The sequence below is a fragment of the Scyliorhinus canicula genome, chromosome 20, assembly GCF_902713615.1.
Source record: "Scyliorhinus canicula chromosome 20, sScyCan1.1, whole genome shotgun sequence".
Lineage (NCBI taxonomy): Eukaryota > Metazoa > Chordata > Chondrichthyes > Carcharhiniformes > Scyliorhinidae > Scyliorhinus > Scyliorhinus canicula.
In genome coordinates, this window is record NC_052165.1 from 35,696,435 (window position 1) to 35,722,075 (window position 25,641).

Genomic DNA, 25,641 nt, shown 5'->3' on the forward strand with positions numbered 1-25,641 from the left:
ACGTAAAAATCAACTTCCAAGTCACGGCCAAGGACAGAAACGAGTAAAGTTTTACAATCAATCATTCCAAACAAAGTAAAATAATGGTAGAGAGAACAGAATAGAATAGCATGCCAAGAATCAGATTGCTGTCTTTAAATAATCAAGATTCAACGTCGAACAGTTATTCGAGTTTGGTCATTGTGTGGATGAGCTGTAGCATAAAGAGTGATGGCATTCAACGGTTGCTGTTGGCAGATCAGGAACAGTTTGAAAATAGGCAGCGAAGTATTTTTAAGTGAATGATGAGTCCAAGGCAGGTGCACAATGCTGTTATGGAGGCTTTTCATAGAACATAGAACATACAGTGCAGAAGGAGGCCATTTTCTGCCAGCTATGTCTCAGTTGGCGGCTCTCTTGACCCCAGCTCAGAAGGTTGTAGGTTCCAGTCTCATTCCAGAGGCTTGAGCACAACTATAAAGGCGTCACTCCCAGTGCAGTACTGAGGGTGTGCTGTATTGTTGGAGGTGTTGTCTCTCAAGTGAGATATTAAATCACGGTTTGATCTGCTGTCTGAAGGTGGATGTTAAAGATCCCATGACACAATTTTTTACCAAGAACAGGACAGTTCTCCCTAGTGCCCCACCCAATATTCATCCCTTAATCAACATCACTAAAAAAAAAAATTATCGGGCCTTTATGACCTTGCTCTTTGTCAGACGTTGCTGTGCACAAACTAATAACTTTGCCACTTTACACCAGCAATTATGGCCCAGATTTTCATTCAAGGGGTAGGTGCACAGAGTCCTGAGATTTCCTTGCTCGGCCAACCTGACCTTTAAAAATGTCTGCCCACAGGCTGGATTTTCAGTCGGGGGGAGGGTGTGGGCTGAAATAGGAGTGGGGGCAAGTGACCCTGGAACAAGCGCAGAGGGTACAGCGGCAGGCTGGGCGCAAGGCCTGCCTCTGTGCTCAAGCACTTTGCTTAACTAAAAAAGAAATTAATCAAGAAACATTCCTCACCCCCACACATGCTCTCTATGCCCTACTTATGTCAATCTATGCCAAATCTACCCACCCACCCCCAAGACTCCTTAAACTTTGTGGCAATTTAGTACCAACTCATGCCACCCACCCTTTGCCCTTACCATGCCAAATAACCTAATATCCTTGACTTCCTTGACAGCTTTGACACTTCCTTGACAGCCTTGACACTTCCTTGACAGCTTTGACAGCTGGACAGTTCCAGTGGGTTTGTGCACAGAAAATACATAGTCATACACACTTTAAACAATCCCAAAGGGTGCCCGACCTCACCCAAAGGGTACCTTACCGCTCTCGGGGGTGGGGGGCTATCCAAAGGGGTACCCTAATTCTCCAAAGTAATTTGGCTATCCAAAGAATTCATGAAGTTCAGATTCCAGACTCCTATTCTTCCAAAATCCCACTTCAGTAAAGGCAGCTGGTGATTTAAATGCAAGCTGTCTACATAAGTTGCACATGCATGAACCCCGGACCTGCCCAAACCCGCCCCCGCCAAAATAGCAAATGTCAGGTTCAGGCATGGGAATTAGAAATTCTAGCCATTTCTGGTATTTTGGCCACAACAAAGAGGCTGGCCCTGGTGAAGGTCTATATTTATTTCCAAAAAATGCGGAATTAGCTGTGAAATATTATGGTATGTCATGAAAGGCACTGTTTAGATTGTCCATAGAGCAGAAGCCTAGTTTCTTGAATTGTGAAATTTTTAGACTGCATCAGAGCAATCGAATCACATGGCTGCACTGGGAGTAATGCAAGTGGTACTTAAGCCATACCTAATTGTGTTTCACAGCGGTCTCCAGTCCATCCTTCATTGCAGAGACATATTCCTTCGCCATTAATACCATCATCGCACACTCCATTTTGAGAGCAATCACAGGCTGTAAGGACATTCAGTTAGAATGAGAGGTGATCAAACAGAAACATACAAAATTATTAAGCGAGTTGACAGGGCGGGTGCTGAGAGAATGATTGCCTTGGCTGAGGAATCTAGAACCCGGGGTTACATCTCATTATAAAAGGGTTGGCCATTTAGAAATAAGCTGAGGAGAAACTTCTTCACTCCAGCGAGTTGAGAATCTTTGGAATTCTTTTTAAAAAAATCCTGGTTCAAAAGACAGACACTTTGGCCACACGGGATAATTAAAGCATCGTAAAAGGTGGGCTGATGGAATTTTATTTTTATGAAGAAGGTTCCCTGGGGAGTAGATAATTAGAGACATTGGGCGGGATTCTCCGTTTCTGAGACTAAGTGTTGACGCCAACCCAGAATTTGTGGACTTCCACCACAGAAAAACTGGCGGCGAACCTGGACAGATTCTATTACTACTAAGGGGCTAGCACTGGTGCCACTTGAACAAAATTGAGTCCAATAAAAAATGGTGCGGGATTCGCCAGGTCCATGATTGACATTCAGAATGCTGACAAGTTGCAGCCGCACACACACATTACACTCCCCGCACGCACTCATCGCAGCCAACAAGATGACGCTGGTTGTGCTGGAGCGGCCCGTACAGCTGAAGGGTCGACAGGGGCTAGAGGGCATCTGGGGTGGGGAGGGGGGGGGACACCTATACGACCCGTGTCACTAAGTTCACAGTGGGCTGTTAGCGGTGTGCGCAGCGGTATGGCTACATTGCCGGCTGCGGCAATGGTGTTCCGTGCCCGTCCACTCCAAACCAACAGCATACCTCCTGGCCAGCCCCCGCTACACCCCCCCCCCCCCCCCCGCCCCCCACCCCTCGGCTCTGGCAGAGGCCCCCCGGACAGCATAACTGTCAGCAAACTATGGAGATGTTGGACATTTTCCATACCCTCTCTCTCTCCCTCAGCAACCACCGCGATTTTTAAAAGCACAAGTGAACTGCACCATCGGGAACATGGCCAATCGGAGGCGGAACATCGTGGAGGTCCCGGAGTATATCGTGCCAGGCCCGCTAATGACTTGCAAATGGAGTCTACTGTATGTGCGTTCCAGAATGATCTGCGCCGCTGTCGAGGTGATGGAGAATTACGACTTGGTGTCAAATCGGTGCCTGCTGTGATTTTGGCGTCGGAACCTATTCTCCGCCCAATTGTCTTTGCCGACTTTGGCCAACGGAGAATCCGCCCATTGTGTTTGGGTTAGTAAGATGATGCAGTTAATGGGAGGAGCCAGGGGTTGAAGCAATTAGGTGTTGAGTTTCAGTTTTGTCTTTCAGTTAAGTTAAAGATTTGACTGTGTACAGGCCAGCAGCTTATCAAATCTGTTCTGTTAAAAAGAGCAGTTTCTGAAAAGTTAAACAATAGTTGACACAGGCAAAACTCGACTCGCTGGTTTTCCGAAGGATCTCTCTTTCTCAAAGCAGTTTATCCAAACCATCACTTTACAGCAAGTATTCCTGAGTTGGCTAACTTGATTTAAAAGTGGATTTCGGGCTGAGATGGGTTTTGTTTGAGTGGAGATAAAAGATAGCAGTTAGGATTTAGTGTTTCATTGTCAATGTTAAGCATTATTTGTTGGTTATTTCTTTATGGTGTTAAAGTTAGGAATACTGTATGAGTAATAAAGTTTGTTTTAATGTTTCATATTCCTATCTGTTCGTGCACTCACTCCTGGAGCAAGTGTTCTTTCCTCACAGTCTTACAAATTAAATAAAACTGTTGGGTATCCTAGAAACTGTTGGGGTCTGGTCCGGGATCATAATACGATAATGGATGGAGGTTTGGTCACCATTACCAAGGATAGCTTTATATTCCTGATTTATTAATCCTAATTCCACCAGCTGCTGTGGTGGGATTTGAACCTGTGTCCCTGGAGCATTTGCCTGGCGTACTGGATCACTAGCCCAGTGATGTTACCACTACTTCACCATTTCCCCACATTCTGGTGCTTGGGCGCAAAACAATTCAGCTACATTCCTGAAAACATGGCATAGCTTTGCCTGTATTATTAATTAATTACACAGCTTTCTTCAGGTCTGAGTTTCAAGTGGTGTCATCTGGAGGTGCACAGGTTTCAATGAAAGAAGCTACATTTCTTTTGGCACTGTAGTTTAACGCAGCAAAGTCCATTTGATTTCACACCATTTTTTCTGAACTAAATTTACATAGAATCTGGTGACTGAAAATGGTCTAAATCACCCTTTAATGCTCTCGTTACAGCAAGCTCCCATCATTGCTTTGCTCCAAGACTTGTCAGTAAAATCAAATCCCTTTCTCCCTCATGTATTTACCTAGCTTTCCTTTAACTATTCTTTGTGGGAGAGAAAACAAAAGGTAGAGAAATGTCTCCTCAATTTCCTATTGGATTTATTTATTTTTATTCTTTCATGGGATGTGGGAGCCACTGGCTGCCCATCCCTAATTGTCCCTTGAACTGAGTGACTTGCTTGGCAATTTCTGTGGGCAGCTAAGAATCATCCACATTGCTGTGGGTCCGGGGTCACATGTAGGCCAGACTGGGTAAGGACGGCAGATTTCCTTCCCGAAAGGACATTAATGAACCAGGCGGGTTTTTACAACAATCAATGATAGTTTCATGGCATTACTGAGACTAGCTTTCAATTCCTGATTTTCATTTAATTTAAATTCCCCACCATCTGCCATGGTGGGATTTGAACACATGTCCCCAGGGCATTAGCCTAGGCCTGGATTATGAGGCTAGTGGCAGTACAACTACACCATCACTAGTCACCAACACCATCACAGTAGCTCAGCTTACAGTTGTGAAGGGAGGGGAGAAGGTGCTGAAAAGATATGCAAGAATTATTCTGAGACACTTCAGGAAAGTAGATAGATTGGAAGATAGATAGTATGCCTTCATTAGAAAAGAGAAGGTTGAGAGGAGAATTTATAGAAGTGTTCAAAATCATAAGAGGTGCAGACAGATTAGATAGGGAAGGATTGGGTGGAAGGATCAAGAACCAAGGAACACTGATTGGTGAAAAAAACCAGAAGCAACATGAGGAAAAATGTTTTGTTTTTTTACACAGCATGTGAATAGGATCTGGAACGCACTCTCTGAAACTGGAGACAGACTCAATTAAGGCTTTCAAAAGAGAGTTGGCTAGTTATCTGAAGAGAAATATTTTGCAAGGGCTGTTGGGAAATGGTGGTGCAGTGACATCAGCTGAGATGCTCTCGCGGAGATCGGGCATGTTGACAATTGAGAAAATGGCCTCTACCTGGGCTGTAACCACTCTATGATTCTATGATTTATGTCCGCTAGATTAGGTCTCACCTACAAGTGGAAACATTTTATCTACAGCTGACCTATCCAAAAAAACCCAGAAAATGGTTAATTAAGCAGCGACTCAGGTACATTATGAGCTGTAATTAAGAAATGGAATAAATATTATGTGTACAAAGCAGAAATGATAAAAATGTAACTTGGCTTCTGTCCAATTCAATCTTACCTGTACATTCTGGTCCCCATCTCCCAGGCACACAAAGCTCACAAGCCTTGCCAATGAATCCAGCTGAACAGTTGCATTTGCCATTTCCTGTGTTCTGATCATTACAAACACCATGGGAGTTGCACGGGTTTTCAGGACCTCCTGGACAAGCTAAAGAAAAACAACAATGTTTTACAAGCGTAGAATCATAGGATCAATAAATTTGAAAGAACTGTTGGAAAAAACTCTGCCGGCCAGGCAGCATCCCCATGGAGGGATAGAGAGCCTTGGGCTTTTGCCACGATAGACAGGCTCTCTGACCGGGTTTGCGTACAACCAATTTGTGGAGGCAGCTGGCCATTTAAATCACCAGCTGCCTCCAGCGAAGTGGGGCTTTGGAAGAATAGGAGTGTGGAATCTGGAGTGTGAAGTTTAAGACGGAAAGAACTTGGCGGATCCCTTTGGAGAGGTAAGCTACCACTTTGGATAGAGTCCCAGGACACCTCAGGATAAGATCATGGGGCACCTTTGGGAGAAACAAGTCATCATTTTAGAGAGGCAAGACACCCTTTGGGAGAGCAAAGGCATCCCTTGGGACATGTACCTGATTATACCTTTGCCACGCACAAAATCATTGGAACTGTCAAGCTGTCAATGAGCTGTCCAGCTGTCAAGGAACTGTTAAAGACTGTCCAGTTGTCAATCTCATCAATGTTATGAAGGAAGTGACAACGCTGTCAAGGAACTGTTCAGAAACACTAGGTGAGTTGACATGGAGGGGATAAGGTCAAAGGGTGGGGGTGGGGGGGCATGGGTTGGCATGAATTGGCAATAGGTTGGTATTGGGGCACTGGGGTTTGGAGGGCATGGAGTGGCATAGGCTGGTATGGATGAATAGGGAAAATGTGGGAAGGGGTGAAGGTTAAGGGCTGAAGGAATGTGTTTTTAATTTATTTATTTAAACAGACATAGAAGCAGAATGAGTCCACTCGGCCCATCGAGTCTACTTCGCCATTCAATCATGGCTGATATTTTTCTCATCCCCATTCTCCTGCCATCCCATAACCCCTGATCCCCTTATTAATCAAGAACCTAGCTATCTCTGTCTTAAAGACACTCAGTGATTTTGCCTCCATAGCCTTCCAAGACAAAGAGTTCCACAGATTCACCACTCTCTGGCTGAAGAAATTCCTCCTCATCTTTGTTTTAAAGGATTGTTCCTTTAGCCTGAGATTGTGTCCTCTGGTTCTAGTTTTTCTTATAGGTGGAAATATCCTCTTCACGTCCACTCTATCCAGGCCTCGCAGTATCCTGTAAGTTTCAATAAGATCCCGCCTCAGCCTTCTAAATTCCAATGAGTCCAGACCCAGAGTCCTCAACCATTCCTCATTAGACAAGCTGTTCATTCCAGGGATCGTTCTTGTGAAACTCCTCTGGACCCTTCCGAAGGCCAGCACATCTTTCCCTAGATACAAGGCCCAAAACTGCTCACAATACTCTAAATGGGGTCTGACCAGAGCCTTATACAGCCTCAGAAGTACATCCCTGGTCTTGTATTCTAGCCCTCTTGACATGAATGCTAACATTGCATTTGCCTTCCTAACTGACGACTGAACCTGCACGTAAACCTTAAGAGAATCATGAACAAGGACTCCTAAGTCCCTTTGTGTTTCTGATTTCCTAAGTTTTTCCCCATTTAGAAAACAGTCTATGCCTAAATTCCTCCTTCCAAAGTGCATAACCTCACACCTTTCCACATTGTATTTCATCTGCCACTTCATTGCCCACTCTCGTAGCCTGTCCAAATCCTCTGCAGCCCCCTTGCTTCCTCAATACTACCTGTCTCTCTACAGATCTTCGTATCATCTGCAAACTTAGCAACAGTGTCTTCAGTTCCTTCTTCCAGATCATTAATGTATATTGTGAAAAGTTGTAGTCCCAGCACAGACCCCTGCGGCACACCACTAGTCACCGGCTGCCATCCTGAGAAAGACCCCTTTATCCCATCTCTCTGCCTTCTGTCAATCAGCCAATCGTCTATCCATGCCAGAATCTTACCCTTAACACCATGGGCGTTTAACTTATTTAACAATCTCCTAAAATCTTCTATGCGGCACCTTGTCAAAGGCCTTCTGGAAATCTAAATAAATCACGTCCACTGGTTTTACTTTGTCTAACTTTCTTGTTACCTCCCCAAAAAACTCTAACAGATTTGTCAGACATGATCTCCTTTTGACAAAGCCGTGCTGACTCAGTCCTATTTCATCATGCACTTCCAAGTACTCTGCGAGCTCATCTTTAATAATGGACTCTAAAATCTTACCAATGACCGAAGTCAGGCTAACCGGCCTATAATTTCCCGTCTCCTGGGTCCCTCCCTTTTTAAACAGTGATGTTACATTAGCCACTTTACAGTCAGCTGGGACCCTTCCTGCCTCCAGTGATTTCTGAAAGATCACCATCAATGCCTCAACAATCCCCTCAGCTGTCTCTTTTAGAACCCTGGAGTGTAGTCCATCTGGTCCAGGTGACTTATCCACCTTCAGACCTTTCAGTTTCCCCAGAACCTTCTTCTTAGTGATGACCACTGCACTCACCTCTGCCCCCTGATTCTCCTGGAGCTCTGGCATCCCACTGGTGTCTTCCACCGTGAAAACTGATGGTCTTATGGTCACCTCAGTCCCAAAAGGTTTTACCCCTTATCCTCAAACTATGACCCCGAGTTGTGAACTCCCCCACCATCGGGAACATGGGCAGCATGGTAGCACAAGTGGATAGCACTGTGGCTTCACAGCGCCAGGGTCCCAGGTTCGATTCCCCGCTGAGTCACTGTCTGTCTGGAGTCAGCACGTTCTCCCCGTGTGTGCGTGGGTTTCCTCCGGGTGCTCCGATTTCTTCCCACAGTCCAAAGATGTGCAGGTTAGGTGGCTTGGCCATGATAAATTGCCCTTAGTGACCAAAAGGTTAGGAGGGGTTATTGGATCACGTGGATAGGGTGCAAGTGAGGTCTTAGGTGGGTTGGTGCTGACTCGATGGGCTGAATGGCCTCCTGCTGCACTGTATGTTCAATGTTCTAAAAAAAATTCTGATTCCATCCTGTCTAATCCTTTTAGAATTTTAAATGCTTCTATGAGATTCCGGGCGGGATTCTCCCCTACCCGGCGGGGCGGGGGGTCCCGGCGCCGAGGAGTGGCGTGAACCACTCCGGCGTTGGGCCTCCCCAAAAGTGCAGAATCCTCCACACCTTCAAGGCTAGGCCCGCCCCGGAGTGGTTTGCACCCTGCCGGCTGGCAGGAGAGGGGCTTGGTGCCACGCCAACCGGCACCGAAAGGGCCTCCCCCGGCCGGCGCGAGTTGTCGCATGCCCGGGAGCACCAGCATGTGCAGGCGTAATCCTGGCGCATGCGCGGGGGGGTTCGTCTCCGCATCGGCCATGGCGGAGGACCACAGCGGTCGATGCGGAGGAATAGTGCCCTCACGGCACAGTCCCGCCCGCTGATTGGTGGGCCCCGATCGCGGGCCAGGCCACGATGGGGGCCCCTCCCGGGGCCAGATCCCCCCCCCCCCCCCCCCCCGAGAACTCCGGAGGCCGCCCGTGCCACCAGGTCCCGCCGGTAAGGACCTATTCCAATTTACGCCGGCGGGACCGGCCGTAAACGGGCAGGCCACTCTGCCCATCGCGAGCCGGAGAATTGCCGGGGGGCCCGCTGCCAGCGGCCGCCGAGTGGCGTGGCCCGATTCCCATCCCCGCCAAATCCCCGGTGCCGGAGAATTTTGCAGCTGGCGGGGGCGGGATTCATGCCGCCCCCTGGCAATTCTCTGACCCGGCAGGGGGTCGGAGAATCCCCCCCCCCTCACTCTTCTAAACTCCAATGAATATAATCCTAACCGATTTAGTCTCTCCTCGTGTGACAGTCCCTCCATCCCAGGAATCAGCCTGGTAAACCTTCGCTGCACTCCCTTCATAGCAAGAACATCCTTCCTCAGATAAGGACACCAAAACTGGACACACTATAGTCACACACAATAGAGCTGCACACAATACAGGCACTAAACACTTCCAACTCTGTTGGTGAAATGGAAGTCACAATGGCAATGGGCAGAGTGTGGGCCAATGAATTGGATGAGTGACTGCTTATGAATTAACATTTTTGCTGCCAGGTTGGAAACTGTACAGTATACAGTTAATGAAGAAAGCAAGCAAACATGCCAGTAAGATAAACCTGCATTTACACAGCATCTTTCACAACCATGGGATGCCTCAAATTGCTTCACAGCCAATGAAATACTTTGGAATTGTAGCCATTGAGTTGCAACAGAGGAAATGAGGCAAGTAAGCTGCTCACAGTAAGATCACACACACGAGAAGAAATGTCACTGTTTAAAAATAACTGGTCGCTCATTTAAGGCAGAGGCAAGGAGGGTTTTTTCTCCTCTGAGGATCTTGAGTCTCTTCTCTCTTCTTCAATAATAATAATGTTTATTGTTACAAGTAGGCTTACATTAACACTGCAATGAGGTTACTGTGAAAATTCCCTAGTCACCACATTCTGGCACCTGTTCGGGCACACGGAGAATTCAGAATATCCAATTCACCCAACAAGCATGTCTTTCGGGACTTGTTGGAGGAAACCGGAGCAGCCGGAGGAAACCCACGCAGATACAGGGAGAACGTGCAGACTCCGCACAGACAATGACACAAACCGGGAATCGAACCCGGGTCTCTGTGAAGCAACAGTGCTAACCACTGGAAGTAGAGCCTTAGAATGTTTTTTACGGCTGAGTCAGATTCTCGATCAGCAAGAGGGTGAAAGGTTATCGGGGGGTAGGCAGGAATATGAGGCTGTGGTTACAATCAGGGCAGCCATGATCTTATTGAATGGCGGAGCAGGTTTGAAGGGCCGAGTGGCCTCCCCCTAATTCATACGTTTGCATATAATCTGTTTATATGATGTCGGTTGGAGGATAAATATTGGCCAGCACTCCAGCAAGAACTTCCCTGTTCGTCTTCCAAATAATGTCCCACCTGAGAGGGCAGGTGGGCCTTGGTTTATCGTCCCACCGGAGACATTTTCTAAACCCAAAACCCACCTCATTTTACTGGGTGCAATAACTTCAGCTAAGTTAGATCTGGCAAAAACGTTGTTTTCATCAACACTTTGCTATGATAAGAATAAACAATGACAACTAATGAAGGGACGAGGAGCATTGACTGGATTTGTAATGGAGGAGTTTGTTCATTTCATTGCATACATAATACTTGCTGATTCTACTTTAATAAGAATGCCATGTGCATTTTCAGCCACTAATGGGCCAACATAGATGTCTCCTTGCCCCATGGCCTCTCTCACTGAGGGAACAGGATTGTCAAGTCACACGGCAACCTGCCTTGGACCTATATCATTGTTCATTCACTGTCATTGGATCATCATTTTGTACCCAACACCATTGCAGTCTTCACCACAAGGACGATGTTGGCTCAACAAGAAGGTGCAACACCACTTTCTGAGGGGCAACTAGGGACAGCGCCAACTTCACAGAACCTTTGGCCCATCGAGTCTGCACTGGCAGGCGAAAGAACACCTGACCTACCCACCTAATCCCATTTGCCAGCACTTGGTCCATAACTTTGAATGATGTGACGCGCCCAAGTGCCTGCCCAGGTACTTTTTAAAGGATGTGAGGCAACCCGCCTCAACCATCCACCCCAGCTGTGCATTCTAGACCGTCACCACGCTCTGGGTAAAAAGGTTTTTCCTCACATCCCCCCCCCCCCCATAACCTCCTGCCCTTCAACTTGAACTTGTGTCCCCTCTGTCTTGTTATGCTCTTGGCATAGCATAAGCGGCTTCCTTGTGGTGCACTTGACAAAGGAAGGTTCAGACATGGAGATAACTTAAACACATTTATTAAACTATTTACACTTCTCCTACTCGGATTCACCACTACTGTTAATCCTTCTATAGCTACTCAGACTGACTAACCAGTCCTCCATGTGGTGGGAGTGATATTGAATCAACCCTGTGTCTCTACTCACTGACTGTCTCCACTGGAAAGAGACAGATCATGTGTGTTGTGTCCTTTATATATGGGTTGGTGTAATGCCGTCCTGTGGTGGTGTCACCTCAGTGTGTATCGTGAATGCCCATTGGTCGTGCCCTATCTAACTGATCTATTGGTTGAGTGTCTGTGTGTCATGTCTCTGGTGCTCCCTCTAGTGTCTATCTAGTCTACATGTATTTACATTAACCCCTTGTGTATTTACAGTAACGCATATCACCACACCCTCGTAACTGACCCTTCAACTCAAGGGAACAGATGCTCCCTATCCACCTTGTTCATGCCCCTCAAAATTTATACATAAGTTAAATGTTCCATCCCAGGCAACATCCTGGTGAATCTCCTCTGCACTTCGTCCAGTGCAATCACATCCTTCCTATGATGTAGTGACCAGAATTGCACACAGTACTCCAGCTGTGACCCCTCCAAGTTCGATACAACTCTAACATGACCTCCCTGCTGTTGTAAACTATGCCTCGACTGATAAAAGCGAGTGGCCCATATGCCTTTTTGACCACCCTATTAACCTGCCCATTTGCATTCAAAGATCTATGGACAAACACACCAAGGTCCCTTTGTTCCTCAGAACTTCCCAGTGTCAGGCCATTCATTGAATGCTTCCTTGTCAAATTATTCCTTCCAAAGTGTATCACGTCACACTTTTCAGGGTTAGTATAGTGCTCGTTACACAGATAAAATGTTCCAACTTGACAGAATTGCGACACTGAATCACATATTGGCACAGGTAGCCAAAACCTTGGTCAAATGGTTGAGTTTTAAAGAGCGTCTTAAAAAGACAAAAGAGAGATAGAGAGGTTTGGGGAGAAACTGCAGAGCTTAGAGCCTCGAAAGCTGAAGGCATGGCCACAAGTGGAGGAGTGAGGAAAATCGAGTTGGGGGGGAAGCGAGTGGGGGGGGGGGGGGGGGGGGGGGGGGGGAATCGAGTGAATCGAGTGAATGGGAGACCGGGCGTGGGGGTGGGGTGAGCACGGGATGTGCAAGAAGCCAGAATAAGAAGAGCAGAAAGATCTCAAATTATCTTTGGGCTGAAGGAGGTTACTGATGTAGGGAAGGAGCAAGACCACGGGGGAATTTAAAAACAAGGGACAGGAAACAAATGCTGACCTTGCCAACATCACTCACAATCCAACATTCAATGAAATAAATTTGCCTGCATCAGCACACTGTCACGTCAAATCGCTGGAACTCAAGCCATCACCCACCTTTACAGTTTTTCCCGAAGTAATTGCTGCAGCATTTAGGTTTCCACATCACAAAGGTACATTGTTGCTTACAGCCATCTATGTCCGCGTAGAAAAAGTTGCGGTAGGTACACTTAATTTTCTCTCCCTGTATTGCAAAACAAAGGGTTAATCCATACAATTGTCTTTCCCAAGAACAAAAGATGACACAGGCCTAACAAAAAAATGTTTTAAATGATTCCAGCAGCATTATTTTTCCTGGAACAGGCTTGCAGTCAATTTATACTTTGGGTTTGAGCAACTTGCCAGGGTAATGGAGCGGAGCGGATAGAATTTCCAGGGAACTAGCACCAGCGCTGTGCACCAAATTGGCCTCCGTCTGTCTGCACTGAAAAGTCCTATGGGCCTCGAAATTCTAGAGAAGCTCCTCGTCTCCAGTTGGTGGGAAAAGCCACTTAGATAAAAGGGGCAAGTGACCATCTGTGCCTCTACACAGAGCTACAGGCCTTTAGTAGGCCATGGAAGCATAATTAGGTTGTCCCTCCTATTCATCTCAAATGGACTCCAGCATACATCTTGGGCTGGATTCTCCAGTTCAGTGTCCAGTTCTACAATGAAAAAATCGGCGAGGCCTCAGCACCGACCCTCCGACCGGTGAGGAGCGAGCAGCTGCGCCATGTAAAACAAATGGCCTTTACGAAATAAACGGCCGGAGAATTGCTAAGTCCGTGGCCGTGCAGGCGAATGGCGCCGACCGGCAGCGGATGTCACGTACAATATGTCACCGGCCGCATACGAACCCGGCCTGCCAGATAGTGCACCTGTGGACACTTACTCGCCAGGCACCCACCAGTCCCCATAACCCTCGCTGAAGCCCCACCAGCCAATGGCACGGCTGCCCCCGACTGGGGCAACGCTGGACACAGCCCGTAGCCGCCACGCCGGGTTCATGAAAACTGAGAGCACAAGTGAACCGCACCGTTGGGAACTCGGCCCATCGGGGGTGGAGCATTGGGGGAGGGCCTTCAGGCAACGACCTGAGGCCGACCCAAAGGCATGCGGTGTACTCCCCGATGCCGCTGTTTTGGAGGGAGCGGAGCATCTGAAAACAGGCACCGCCCCGACTCGGTCATAGGCAGCACGGTAGCACAGTGGGTAGCACTGTTGCTTCACAGCACCAGGGTACCAGGTTCAATTCCCTACTTGGGACACTGTCTGTGTAGAATCTGCATGTTCTCCCTGTGTCTGCGTGAGTTTCCTCCGGGTGCTCCGGCTTCCTCCCACAAGTCCCGAAAGACGTGCTTGTGAGGAAAATTGGACATTCTGAATTCTCCCTCCGTGTACCTGAACAGGCGCCGGAATGTGGCAACTAGGGGCTTTTCACAGTAACTTCATTGCAGTGTTAATGTAAGCCTACTTGTGACAATAAAGATTATTATTATTAAAAAGAGAGTCTCTGCCTGATCTCTTATTATGAAATTGGCGTTGGCAAACAGAGATTCCCGCCTATGATCTCAGAGGGCCATCAGTCCCCTTATACAGGAGAAACATTTTGGGGTCTTGACCTAAACTAGTTCACCTTGCTTTTATTGGGATTCACAAAAAAATCTTCAGACATCCCAAAGTGCTTTACAGCCAATGAAGCATTTCTGAAAGGTCTTTCACTGTAGGGAAACACAATCTGCGGATTCTCCGTCGGCAGAATCCTCTGCAGCCCACCCACACCCGTGGGTTCTCCGACGGTGTAGGGGTGTCCACAATGGGAAACCGCGTTGGCCAGCTGTGGGTATGGAGAATCCCGATGCCAGCTGGGACGTACCGCGCCGGAAAGCGGTGTTGGCAGGGCAGAGAATCTCGTTGAGGAGCCAGTGTGCATAGCCAGGTCCCACACACAACAATGTGATAATGACCAAGCTATTTAATGAACTTGCTTCTGGGTAAATCTTGGCCAGGACACTTGTGTCCTTCTTCAAAACAGTGCTGTGGAACTCTTTACTTCCTCATCCAAATGGCAGCACACCTCTGACAGTACAGTACTCCCTCAGTACTGCACTGCAATGGCAGCGTGGATATTTAATGTTCTATCTCTGACACAGCTAATACGAACGATGCAAAGTTTCTGACATGAGGGGAACTGAACAGCAGACCAGGTCTTGCTCCATTATTGTAGTCCATTGTGGTCAATTTGCTTTACTCCTTGCAACCCCAATCGAAATTCAAAATCTAGGAAAAGATTTACCCAGGCCATTGGAAGTGGGTTTGGGAGTAAGTGAGTAGGAAAGTTGAAGTGACGTTGCGTCAAGGTCTTGGATCGGATGACAATCAAACTGGCTTTGTCGTGGATGATGTCAAGCCTCTCATCTTGGAGATCTCGGCCGAGCGCCGATCAGTACTGGTCCACACAAACGGGGGCCAGATGGAACAGGGGGGTCTCCCAGGGGATCAGAGGCCCACAAGTGCTTGCCCTCTGGGTAGGGTGGCACCCTGGCACTACTGGTGCTTCTGGGCACCATGGCACTGCCATGGCTGTTTGATACCTTGGTGTTTCTCCATGCTCCAAGTGGCAACTAAACACATACTACGGACTCTGTTCACATTTGGGTAGATCGCGTCTCGTGTCGTGTGAATGTAACTTGCCACTTGTCAGCCCAAACTTGGCTATTGTCCGGATCTTGCTGCTTTTGGACAAGGACTGCTTCAATACCTGAGGAATAACAACAGGTGCTGAACAATGCACAATGGTCAGTGAACATCCCCACTTATGACAGAGAGAAGGTCACGGATGAAGAAATTGAAGGTGGCTCGGTCGAGGACATTACCCTGAGGCGCCCCTGCAGCAATTCTCACATAATCAGTTCTGGTGACTTCTAATATTTTATTAGAAAGTCAGAGATTTACAGAGCAGTGGAGGCTGGAACTGAAAATAAGTAGTTGCCTTACCTTTGGGCGACTCCCAGAAGGACACACTGGAGTAATTAGGCAGCTGCCGCAGTCTCCCTATGCAAAATAAAAACAAACATTGTTCTTTTAAAGGCACTTTGAACAAGAAAGATCTTGCTTACGTATGGCAGTTCAGAATATACCAAAGCTGAGTTAGTTTGAGATGCAGTCGCTATTGCAATGCCAGTGACATTGTTCGAGGATTATGAATCATGATTCAGTGGATTATTACTTTCAGACATTAGCTGTTACTCATACAACAATTCACTGCATGAAAGATAGTGAGTGGAATCTAACCATCTTTGAAGGGTTCATGAGGTCAAGATAAAATATGGATCTGGACCACCTGGTTGTCCACCTGCCTGATTTTCCTGGGTTAAGCGATAATTAAGAAGCCTGCTCTGGGGGTGCCATCCATCTACGAATGGTGGGTGGGACAGTGCCTTGGCTGTGGTGAGTGGGGTGGCACTCAAAGGAGAGACTGGAGCTGCTACAGCAGGCAGGAGAACACAAAGGATCTTAAGGTGGAGGTGCTCTCGAATGAAGTGTTAAGATTTTATAAAATGTCTGTGGCCACAGCTGGCAGGCTGATTCTGTGGAGGGAGGCCTCCTCAGAAGATCTCAAGGGTCCCTGAGCCAGCCGCAACAGAGCTACCTCCAGATCGGCAGGAGGCAGGGACGCATACAGGTGCTGAAACTGAAACCAGGGACGGATTTTGGCAGCATTGAAGCTGTCGGCACCAACGGCAGCTTTCTCCACATTTCTCCATTTGGCAAGGGGTGGGTCCCACGATGTCACACTGGTGAGGCAGGCTCTGATTGACCAGGGCGCCATTTTTAGAGGCTGCTTCAAATGTACAAAAGTTCATGTGGGAACACCGCTCACGCAACACTCCTGTCACTGGGCGCACACCATGGGAAACCAGTCATAATTCACACTAGTCTGCCCTCGCATGGGGAGGGGGGGGGGTGCGGTGTGTTGGGAATGATTCAGGCATAGAGGCCTTGACAATAATTGGTAAATGTATTATAATGCTGTTCCCAATGTTAGGGGCAGCAGGGTAGCATGGTGGTTAGCATAAATGCTTCACAGCTCCAGGGTCCCAGGTTCGATTCCCGGCTGGGTCACTGTCTGTGTGGAGTCTGCACGTCCTCCCCCTGTGTGCGTGGGTTTCCTCCGGGTGCTCCGGTTTCCTCCCACAGTCCAAAGATGTGCGGGTTAGGTGGATTGGCCATGCTAAATTGCCCGTAGTGTCCTAATAAATGTAAGGTTAAGGGGGGGGGGGGTTGTTGGGTTACGGGTATAGGGTGGATATGTGGGTTTGAGTAGGGTGATCATGGCTCGGCACAACATTGAGGGCCGAAGGGCCTGTTCTGTGCTGTACTGTTCTATGTTCTATGTTCACCATTGAGGTTCTCATTACATCACTGGCAACGGGGACAATTGCTTCATGCTTTGACATTGGTACGAAACGGCAATAATAATAATCACTTATTGTCACAAGTAGGCTTCAATGAAGTTACTGTGAAAAGCTCCTTGTCGCCACATTCCAGCGCCTGTTCAGGGAGGCCGCTACGGGAATTGAACCCACGCTGCTGGCATTGTTCTGCATTACAAGCTAGCTGTTTAGCCCATTGTGCTATCATGGAATGTAGGGTGAGGAGTTGTGATTTACCGCTCCCGTCGCTGGTCTGGCACGGCAAAACGGGAATGGAAAATCCCACCTCCCTACCCCCTCCCACTGATTTCAAATTTCTCCCTGCCTGTCCTTCAAGCCGGCTTTCACAGTAATGTGCAAAGTCCACCCAACATTATTTTAAAGAAATCACTTTAGAAAGGATGTCAAGATCACACATATACAAACCGGAAAGTCAACGAAGGATAGGACATCACAACGACCACCGACACTTGGAGGAGTCATCAGACAGTTGATGCCGTAAGCAACGCCACCATCAAACTCCAGGTATCTCTGCGTAATTTTACAACTCCTTCTGTTCATGTACATTTCACCCTGGGAGCAGAGCACAAAACAAAACAAAAGAAATAGACGTTAGACAACCTGAGGAATCAATACCTCATGGGTGTCGCAACAATTAAATAGATGCTTTCAGGTTTAGTGGTCTTGACCTTGTAAATAGGTTGACTGTACTCAATTAGACCCTGGGATTCCAGTCAGGAGGCCTTGTGGTGTATTGGGTAGTAGCCCTACCTCTAAACCAAAGGATATTAGGATTTCAGTCCTACTTCAGTGGCTCCATTATATATGAGAGTGGACTGCACGCACCCTCCCCCCACCACCCCTCCCTCCCCCCACCACCCCCTCCCCCCCCTCCCCCCCCCCCCACCCCACCCTCCTCCACCTCCCCCCCAACAGGCAAAGTACAGTCGTCCAGAGATTACTTACTCTGTGCTAACCTGCCTTGCAGCCATAAAATGCCTTGGACTGTGAGACTTACACCCTTCACCCGGAAGGAAGACCTGCCCTTGGGAGACTGGCAGTGCCAGAGCTAAGTAGTGGACACTGCCGGGATTGCAGGAAGAAGACCAAAGAAGAACAAGGCTGCCCTAAGCATGTATGTCCTGGGTTTTGGGGTAGGGACAGATCCCAGAGCAGGGTTGGGAGGCAGTGATCCATCAGGCAAATGGTGCGGAAGGAAGGGGGTGGTGACAACTTGCGGGGGAGAGGGGGGGATTGGTGCCCCCGATTCATGTATGACTACCCCCCAAATGAGGGCTCCAACCCTCTTTCCTTCCCACTTGTGTTCAGTCTGGCCTTGTCCACTCTTGCTCAACTGACCTTGGCAACCGTGTAATGGCATGGACAGGATATTACTCATTCCAATAGGCCTGGAACAAGCCTAAAAGACAATTATGGGCAGGTTTCTTATTCCGGCCTCCACTTATCTAGCATATTATGGGTGTTAGTTCGGGGTGTAGCAGGAGGGTGGTGGGCTAGCCCAGTGTTTTTCAAAGTGGGGGTCGCGACCCACGGGTGGGTCTTGCTGTGATGTGAAATGGGTCGGCAAAAGGTCTGCAAAAATAATCCCCGAGGATCGCCTGACACCGTTTCCCATTTTCTCCCTGGGTGAATTTTCAATGCAGTACAGAGTGTGGCCACATGAGGCTGATGTAGAGGCCAGTGCTGTGGACTTTCTATCTCCCTGGGCCAGTCTTGTAGTCACCGCCACCGAACAGCCCCCAGTAGCCACTCCCGTTTCTTTTTTTTAAAAAATTTTTTTTAAATTTACAGGGCACTGGCAAAGGAGCTGGGATTTTTTTTTTTTTTTAATTTAGATTACCCAATTATTTTTCCAATTAAGGGGCAATTTAGCGTGGCCAATCCACCTACTCTGCACATTTTTTGGGTTGTGGGGGCGAAACCCACGCAGACACAGGGAGAATGTGCAAACTTCACACAGACAGTGACCCAGAGCCGGGATCGAACCTGGGACCTCAGTGCCGTGAGGCGGTTGTGCTAACCACTAGGCCACCGTGCTGCCCTGCCACTCCCGTTTCTGAAGCAGCTGATCAGCAGGTGAGTCAACACCTGCACCTACAACCGAAGAGTTAAAAAGAAAAAAAAAATCAATTATCTTTAAATTTATTTCCTGCAGATACTCCTCATGCCCAGAGTTAGTTTCCAGCAGTGCTTCGCACTTTTTCCCCCTGGCCTGCATCTCCCACCTAAAACCAAGTGACTGCCGACTGGAATATGTTTCCACAAGAACACCAGTCAGTAACACGTAGCTCGAGCACTGCCATCTACAGGATTTCACAGATAATTCTTGTGTAGCCTGTGGGGATCTCCCCACCTTTCAATTGGTCCATTGTCACAAAGCTGATTTATGTTTGTCCCATTCTGAACTCGGCTCTGGGGTGATGGGCGTAGGTTGGGAACTCCATCCATCCCAGTCAGGGGGGAAATGCATCTGTTCAAGTACAGCTCACACAAAGAGACTGACTTCAGGGTGAACATTCTGAATCCGATGCATGTTTAATGTCTGTCACTGTTACCATTGTCAATTCATCTTGAATATCTGTTACCATTAGCGTTGTCAGCGCTGGTTCAATTTCTGCGACAGTTAATCTTGTTGATGTCTGTTGATTTTCAGTTACTCTTATCCTTGTCAATCAGATCTATGTTTCAAGTTGTGCTGTGTTTGCACAAGCGGTTTGACGTATATTTAAAGTGAGCTTTCTGCTCACTTTCTGAGAGACTGACTTTGCGATCAATGGTGAGTCTCCTTCCTTCCCCATCAGCCCAAAATCCAGGCATGTGTCCAAGGATTTCCTCATTTCCCCTTCAAACACCTCGGGCGAGATTCTCCGCAAATGCGGAGAATCGTAAAGGCTGCCGTGGGACAGGCCGTGACCCACGGCAGCCTTCACGCCCACTTCCGGGGCCGATTCTCCCCCCCCCCCCCCCGAGCGGGGCTAGGAGCGCGGCCCCATGGGTCGGCATAAAAAAAGTTTGAAAAACACTGGGCTAGCCTGTGTAAACCTTTGCTGAAAATACATCCAGCGGGGGCACATAAAATTCAGCCCTGGAACTTGATGGCCACAGAAGGTTGTTTAAAGCATCGCCAACCAGATTGATTATCAACCTGGAAATATGTTGAACACACCTAGGTCTATCAGTAAGAGTAAACCTTGGTCACCACGGAATAGTGCATCTCAAATTGTAGCCTCTGGTTGCAAGAAAGCGACCAGTTCCATGATGAATAAGCTGCAGAAACGGGTGTAAGGGTGCCCTTTTTCTGCCTGAGTGCACCTCTAGATGTGGGAAACTTTCTGTTTGTCTTCCAGTTATAATTCCCCATCTCACCATCAGACCAACAACTTACGACCACTTACTCTGCTCCAGTGAAGCTCGACGGAAGTGTGGTGAATGTATTGCAGTAACCATTCACCATATATGTAACTGTACCACGCTGTTGCCCATGTGGGCTCCACCTATGGACCATTGTAAGGTATTACCTGTGATGTATCATATTGGTGTCTTTGTGGGCTCCGCCCCTGGCTCCTCCCCTTGAGGGGAGGTATAAAGAGCAGTAGCCCTGTAGGCGGCTCTCAGTAGCAGAACAGTCGCAGGCAGGCACTGTTCAAGTCGACTAAAGCCACAATTTACATCTACACTGTTTCGCTTGAATTGATGGTCGCATCAAGCAGCACATCACCTTTCGGCTGAGCTCTCTGCAGCATTCGGAGCTCAATGACGGGTTCCACAACTGCAGACCTGAACCATAGCTCCCATTTTGCCGGCAGTCAGAGTAACACCTCTGATGTTCATGTAATCCCTCTTGCTTTTTAAACCTGTCACAGACCTTTCCTTTTGCTGCTTCCTTCCTTTCCCGCCTTTCTCTGGCTCGGTTACATCTCACATTTTATTTATCAGTTCGGATGCAAGGTCACAGACGTCGCTGTTTCACGATGGTGGAGGCAGCCCACCATTGGTCAGCGGTGGAATCTTCCGGTCCTGTCAATATGGTTTCCCGTCGTTTGCACCTTCTGCTGCTGGACAACCCGCTGTGGGGTTGGGGATGGGAGGTGGGTGGGACCAGAAGATCCTGCCAGCGGGAACAGATGGAAAATCTCACCCATAAACTGTTACTCCCTACACAGATGCTGGGAGCTTTATCTTTTGTAATTCATCCGGCGTATTTCGCCTGTTGAATTAAGTCTTGATGAATGCATGCCGCATGTGTCGTTTTTATGTTTCACTCCCTCATGCAATGCTTGTAGTGTTTGAGCAACAGTGTGAAGAGGACAACTTTAATTCTACTGCTGCAAAATAGTGGGACTGAAAATTAAGTTCAAAGAGCCTGAATGTACACAGGGAGGATCTGATGGGGGGGAGAGTTGGGGAGGGAGGGGGGGGGGGGGGGGGGTGTAGTTGGGAAAGGCAGGGTTGTGGTTAACAAAGCCAGAAATATAGTTGGACTCTGACTGAGTGGTGGGGGTCTCTCAATTAGGAACGGAATCCAGGCCCACTGGGTCGCACACCACCTTTCGTATCAATGGGAGCTTGAATACTCGATCAAAGGTTAAGTATATGTCAAGTAGATTGGTGGATGTTTAAGAGTGGGCAGTAGCTGATTGAAATAGGCTACCTGACAGGAAGGTGTGACAAGAAGCAAGTTTGTTATTTACAGAAATTGCAAGCATATGCATAATATTATTAGCAGATCACCCATTGCTTACACGTTTCATTTAAAAATAATTAAGAGCAGGGGTAGATCTAAAAGCTCCCCGGGTGGGATTTGAACTCATGACGCAGAATGTTAGCCTGGACCTGTGGATTACTAGCCTAGTGACAATATCACTGCACCTCCACCACTGCAATCTTGTTCCACCAATAGGAATAACCACTGAAAATGGGGGTTCACAAATTCACACTGTAGCTTGACTGAGAAATTAATTGCAATGACTTCTGAAACAGTTACAACTTATTCAGACAGACAGAAGGGTTATTTTAAACTCACTTTATTTCTTCGCTGAGCACAGCTCACCCGGATATCAGAACCTTGCAGCGTCTTCAGTGAGTCAACTTTAGGAAGGGCAGCTGCCAGAATCTGGAGACAAAAGAGAGCGCAGTAAATACTTGTGGATCACTGAACCCTCGTCTCCAGCACAACGAGTGTTTGGCAATAAATGTCAGCCTTGCCAACAGTATTCATATCACAAGAATGAAAAAAAAAATTCAAAACTGTTCATTTGCCCAATTTTGCATTTCATTCAAGTTCAATAAGCTGTTGATGAAATCTTGAATTCAACGCAGTCAAAATCTTGATGTAGGGCTGCTCAAAGATGTTAAGATGAGCAAAGAAAGTTCAGGAACAGGATAAGGCCATTTAGCCTTAAGTCCCACCTCCGATTGCCACTACAGACAGTCCTCGACTTTACGACATTCGAGTTATGACGAATGGCACTTATAACATTTATAATTGACACCCCATTTCGACTTTACAATGCCGGTTTTGACTTTGTGAAGCTATGTTAGAGTGTTCATACATCCGCATTGATGTTCTGCATCAACCATCCCTCCGACTGGACAGGTCGAACCATATTCTGTTTAATTTTGTTGGCACAACCGTTGTGATTTTAATGTATTTATGTGCCAATGTTGTATTTACTGTGCACTCAGACTCATAGACGTTCAAGGTTAAACAGGCAATTGACGATGACTGAATTACTCCATTATAACCCCACACTAACCAAGGGACTTGTGCTAAGCTGTGCAACCATCAACCGCCGCCTCAGCAATTTGACAAGGCAGGACTGGAGAACATTTTACACTGCCATGGTTCTGTAATGATATATATACAAGTGTAGTAAAGGGTTAACAAGAGAGACTACATGTAACTTAACACTAGATGGCATTACTAAGTGATCATATATAAGGCTGTGTCTCTAGGCATGCTGGGGGAGAGCTGATGGAGATTTCAATGTAAAAGGATAGCGTGAGGTTGAGTTATAGTGCAGTTTATAAATTAGAGAGATTATTGATTACTGTATTACAGATTCAGTACTAGGCGCCGGAATGTGGCGACTAGGGGCTTTTCACAGTAACTTCATTGAAGCCTATTTGTGACAGTAAGCAATTATTATATGTTACTCAGTAAAGTGTGCGAACCTAATCAAGTTAAGTAGTGTAAATAAATTAGTTTTGATTTAAACTTCTCCGATTTTATATTCTTTGTCAACACTACACACTGGCTATCTTAGAAAACAAGACAAGGGGCGGAATTCATTGAAAATGGGGCTATGTCGCCATGCTCGCGAAACAATGGGTGCAAATCACTCTGGACTTTCCTAGGCTCCCCCCAGATCGCGCGTGCTGCCGATTGGTAGCCCCCGATCGCGAGCCTGGCCGTCCTGGCCCCCCCCCCCCCCCCCCCCCCGCGTGACGGATCCCCCTGCCCCTACCAGGACTGAGTCCGCAGCCGCCACTCTGAGCTCCCGCCGGGTGGAACACTGAGTGAATCACGGCAGCGGGAATTAGGCGGTGGGGACCTCTTTCAATGGCCCCGACTGGCACAGCATCGACTGCACACCCGCGACTGGTGGCGATTTTCTGGTCCGCGGAGAATCGCGGGAAGGCGTCGGATCCAATCGCAGGTCTGACGCCCCATTCCCTGCCCCGCGCCGAGCGCGATTCGCCGCAGAAACTCGGAGAATCCCGCCCAAGGAATATAACAGGTTCAGGAACCAATCACCCATTTGTACCATTGTTCTTCTGGGAAATTGGTCCTGGCTGATGGTGTTTCCACTTACAACTTAGTTTTTAGGAACAAATTGTGTAGTAAATCCGAGGACTGCCTGTATCTTATACCACAACCACAGGACAATAAATATGTGATGGAATTAAGGAGAAAAGGCACCATTCTACAAATTAGACAAAGAGTGAATAAACTATGAAACAGCCCAATCCCCACACTTTATAAAACTCATAAGTAGTTGGCAAAGGATTGAGAATTTACAAACCCAACCTGACTAATCCACAGACTTTAATACTAAATGCAGACTGCCGGTCATCTTTCATTTCTATTCTGAGAATAAAGACCTGCATTTTGCATTGTACTGTAAATATTCAAAGGGTAAAATGCATATAATTGTACAATCCTTTTATTATTTAACACTTTACTTATATTATAATGATTGCCTACAACCATGCCATTAATTATGGTTACTTGTTTTATTTCTATTGTTGTCACAATTCGGCACCTCCCACCATGATGCTTTTATTTTTAATATACACTTTTATTATAGTTTTTCCATTTTTACAAATAAAGCAATAAATCCTCAAAACTGGCCCAGTACAGCATTTATGCTTTTGCGTACAGGAATACAGAAAAAGACAGGAGAACACCAACACAGTTGGTTCAGCGTAATCGTTAAACTTGATGTCAATGTTTGTACAGGGAAAAACAATGGATAAGCTAGCGAATGGTGGAGAAGAGAATAAAGCCATGAAAACGTGGTAATATGATACATACCTTCACGTGTAGCAATTGCTCAATCAGCCAAAGACGTTATAGGATAGGATTTTCACATCCTGTTCAGGAGTGCACTAAAACATACCTCCCCCAACTCCAATTATACCAGAGGCACCAATGGCACATTATAAAGTATTTTCTTGGATATGAGGCCTACCTGTACCTTTGCAGGAGACAGTCAACAATTCTTTAATCCCAAAACAAAGAAAAATAAATATGTGAAAAATATGCAAAGACATTGGGCGAGATTCTATTCTCACGGGACTAAGTCCTCACACCAGCGGGAAAACCGACACGAACCACTCCGGCATCAACAGTCCCCGATAGTGCGGAGGCAGATGTAGTCTTCATCTCGTTGATCACCTCTCCACCCTGTGCCCTGGCGTGGTGGGGGGACCTGCTGGAATTCTTGACTCTTGAGAAGGTCAAATCTGAACTGAGGGGAAGGATGGAGGGATGCTACAATTCATTATGCACTTTCGAGAATTGGATTACATCGAACATTAGGGGGGAATGGTTGGGAGAGTTGGGGGAGGGGGACTGCATGTGTTAATGGTGACTATGGATGATTCCTGATTCCTTGTTATTTGTTTATGTTAACATGCGGGCTAATGTTTGGGGGTTTGGTGGGAGGATGGGATTATTGTTATTGATATAGCGATTGATTATTGTTTATTGTCGGTGGGTGTAAATTTGGGAGAAAGTGTGAAAAAGGAGGAGAATAAAAATATTTTATAAAAAAGACTTGTAACACAACAAACCTCACATCCCTCCATTGAAATCAGAGGCACTATTCAGGTCCCCCATCACTGGAAAGCATAAGCCACTTTCCACCAAGGAAACTCCATTGACAAGGAAAAGAAGAATGATCAAGGCCCCCATCAGCAAGATATCGCAGGGAAAATACACCCCTCCTCCTCCCGAGAGAATTATGGGACACCCCCAGAATTAAATATAACAAATCAGCTTGTATCAGCACCACCCTTACCCAAATAAAGAGTGGAAACTCCAGAGAGAGAGGAACACCAAGAGTGGCAAACAGATGTC

General features: G+C 47.2%; 1 protein-coding gene across 1 annotated transcript in view; it reads right to left on the reverse strand.

The window, feature by feature from the left end:
• The window catches only part of LOC119954651 (stabilin-2-like), a 211,389-nt gene that overhangs the window by 25,613 nt on the left and 160,135 nt on the right, over positions 1-25,641 (reverse strand). Inside the window, exons 52-57 of the mRNA XM_038780015.1 lie at positions 22,081-22,170; positions 17,463-17,609; positions 15,598-15,654; positions 12,679-12,805; positions 5,418-5,567; positions 1,797-1,901 (exon numbers count right to left, since the gene is read on the reverse strand). Coding sequence (XP_038635943.1) covers positions 1,797-1,901; positions 5,418-5,567; positions 12,679-12,805; positions 15,598-15,654; positions 17,463-17,609; positions 22,081-22,170 — 676 coding nt within the window. The remainder of the gene's footprint in view (positions 1-1,796; positions 1,902-5,417; positions 5,568-12,678; positions 12,806-15,597; positions 15,655-17,462; positions 17,610-22,080; positions 22,171-25,641) is intronic.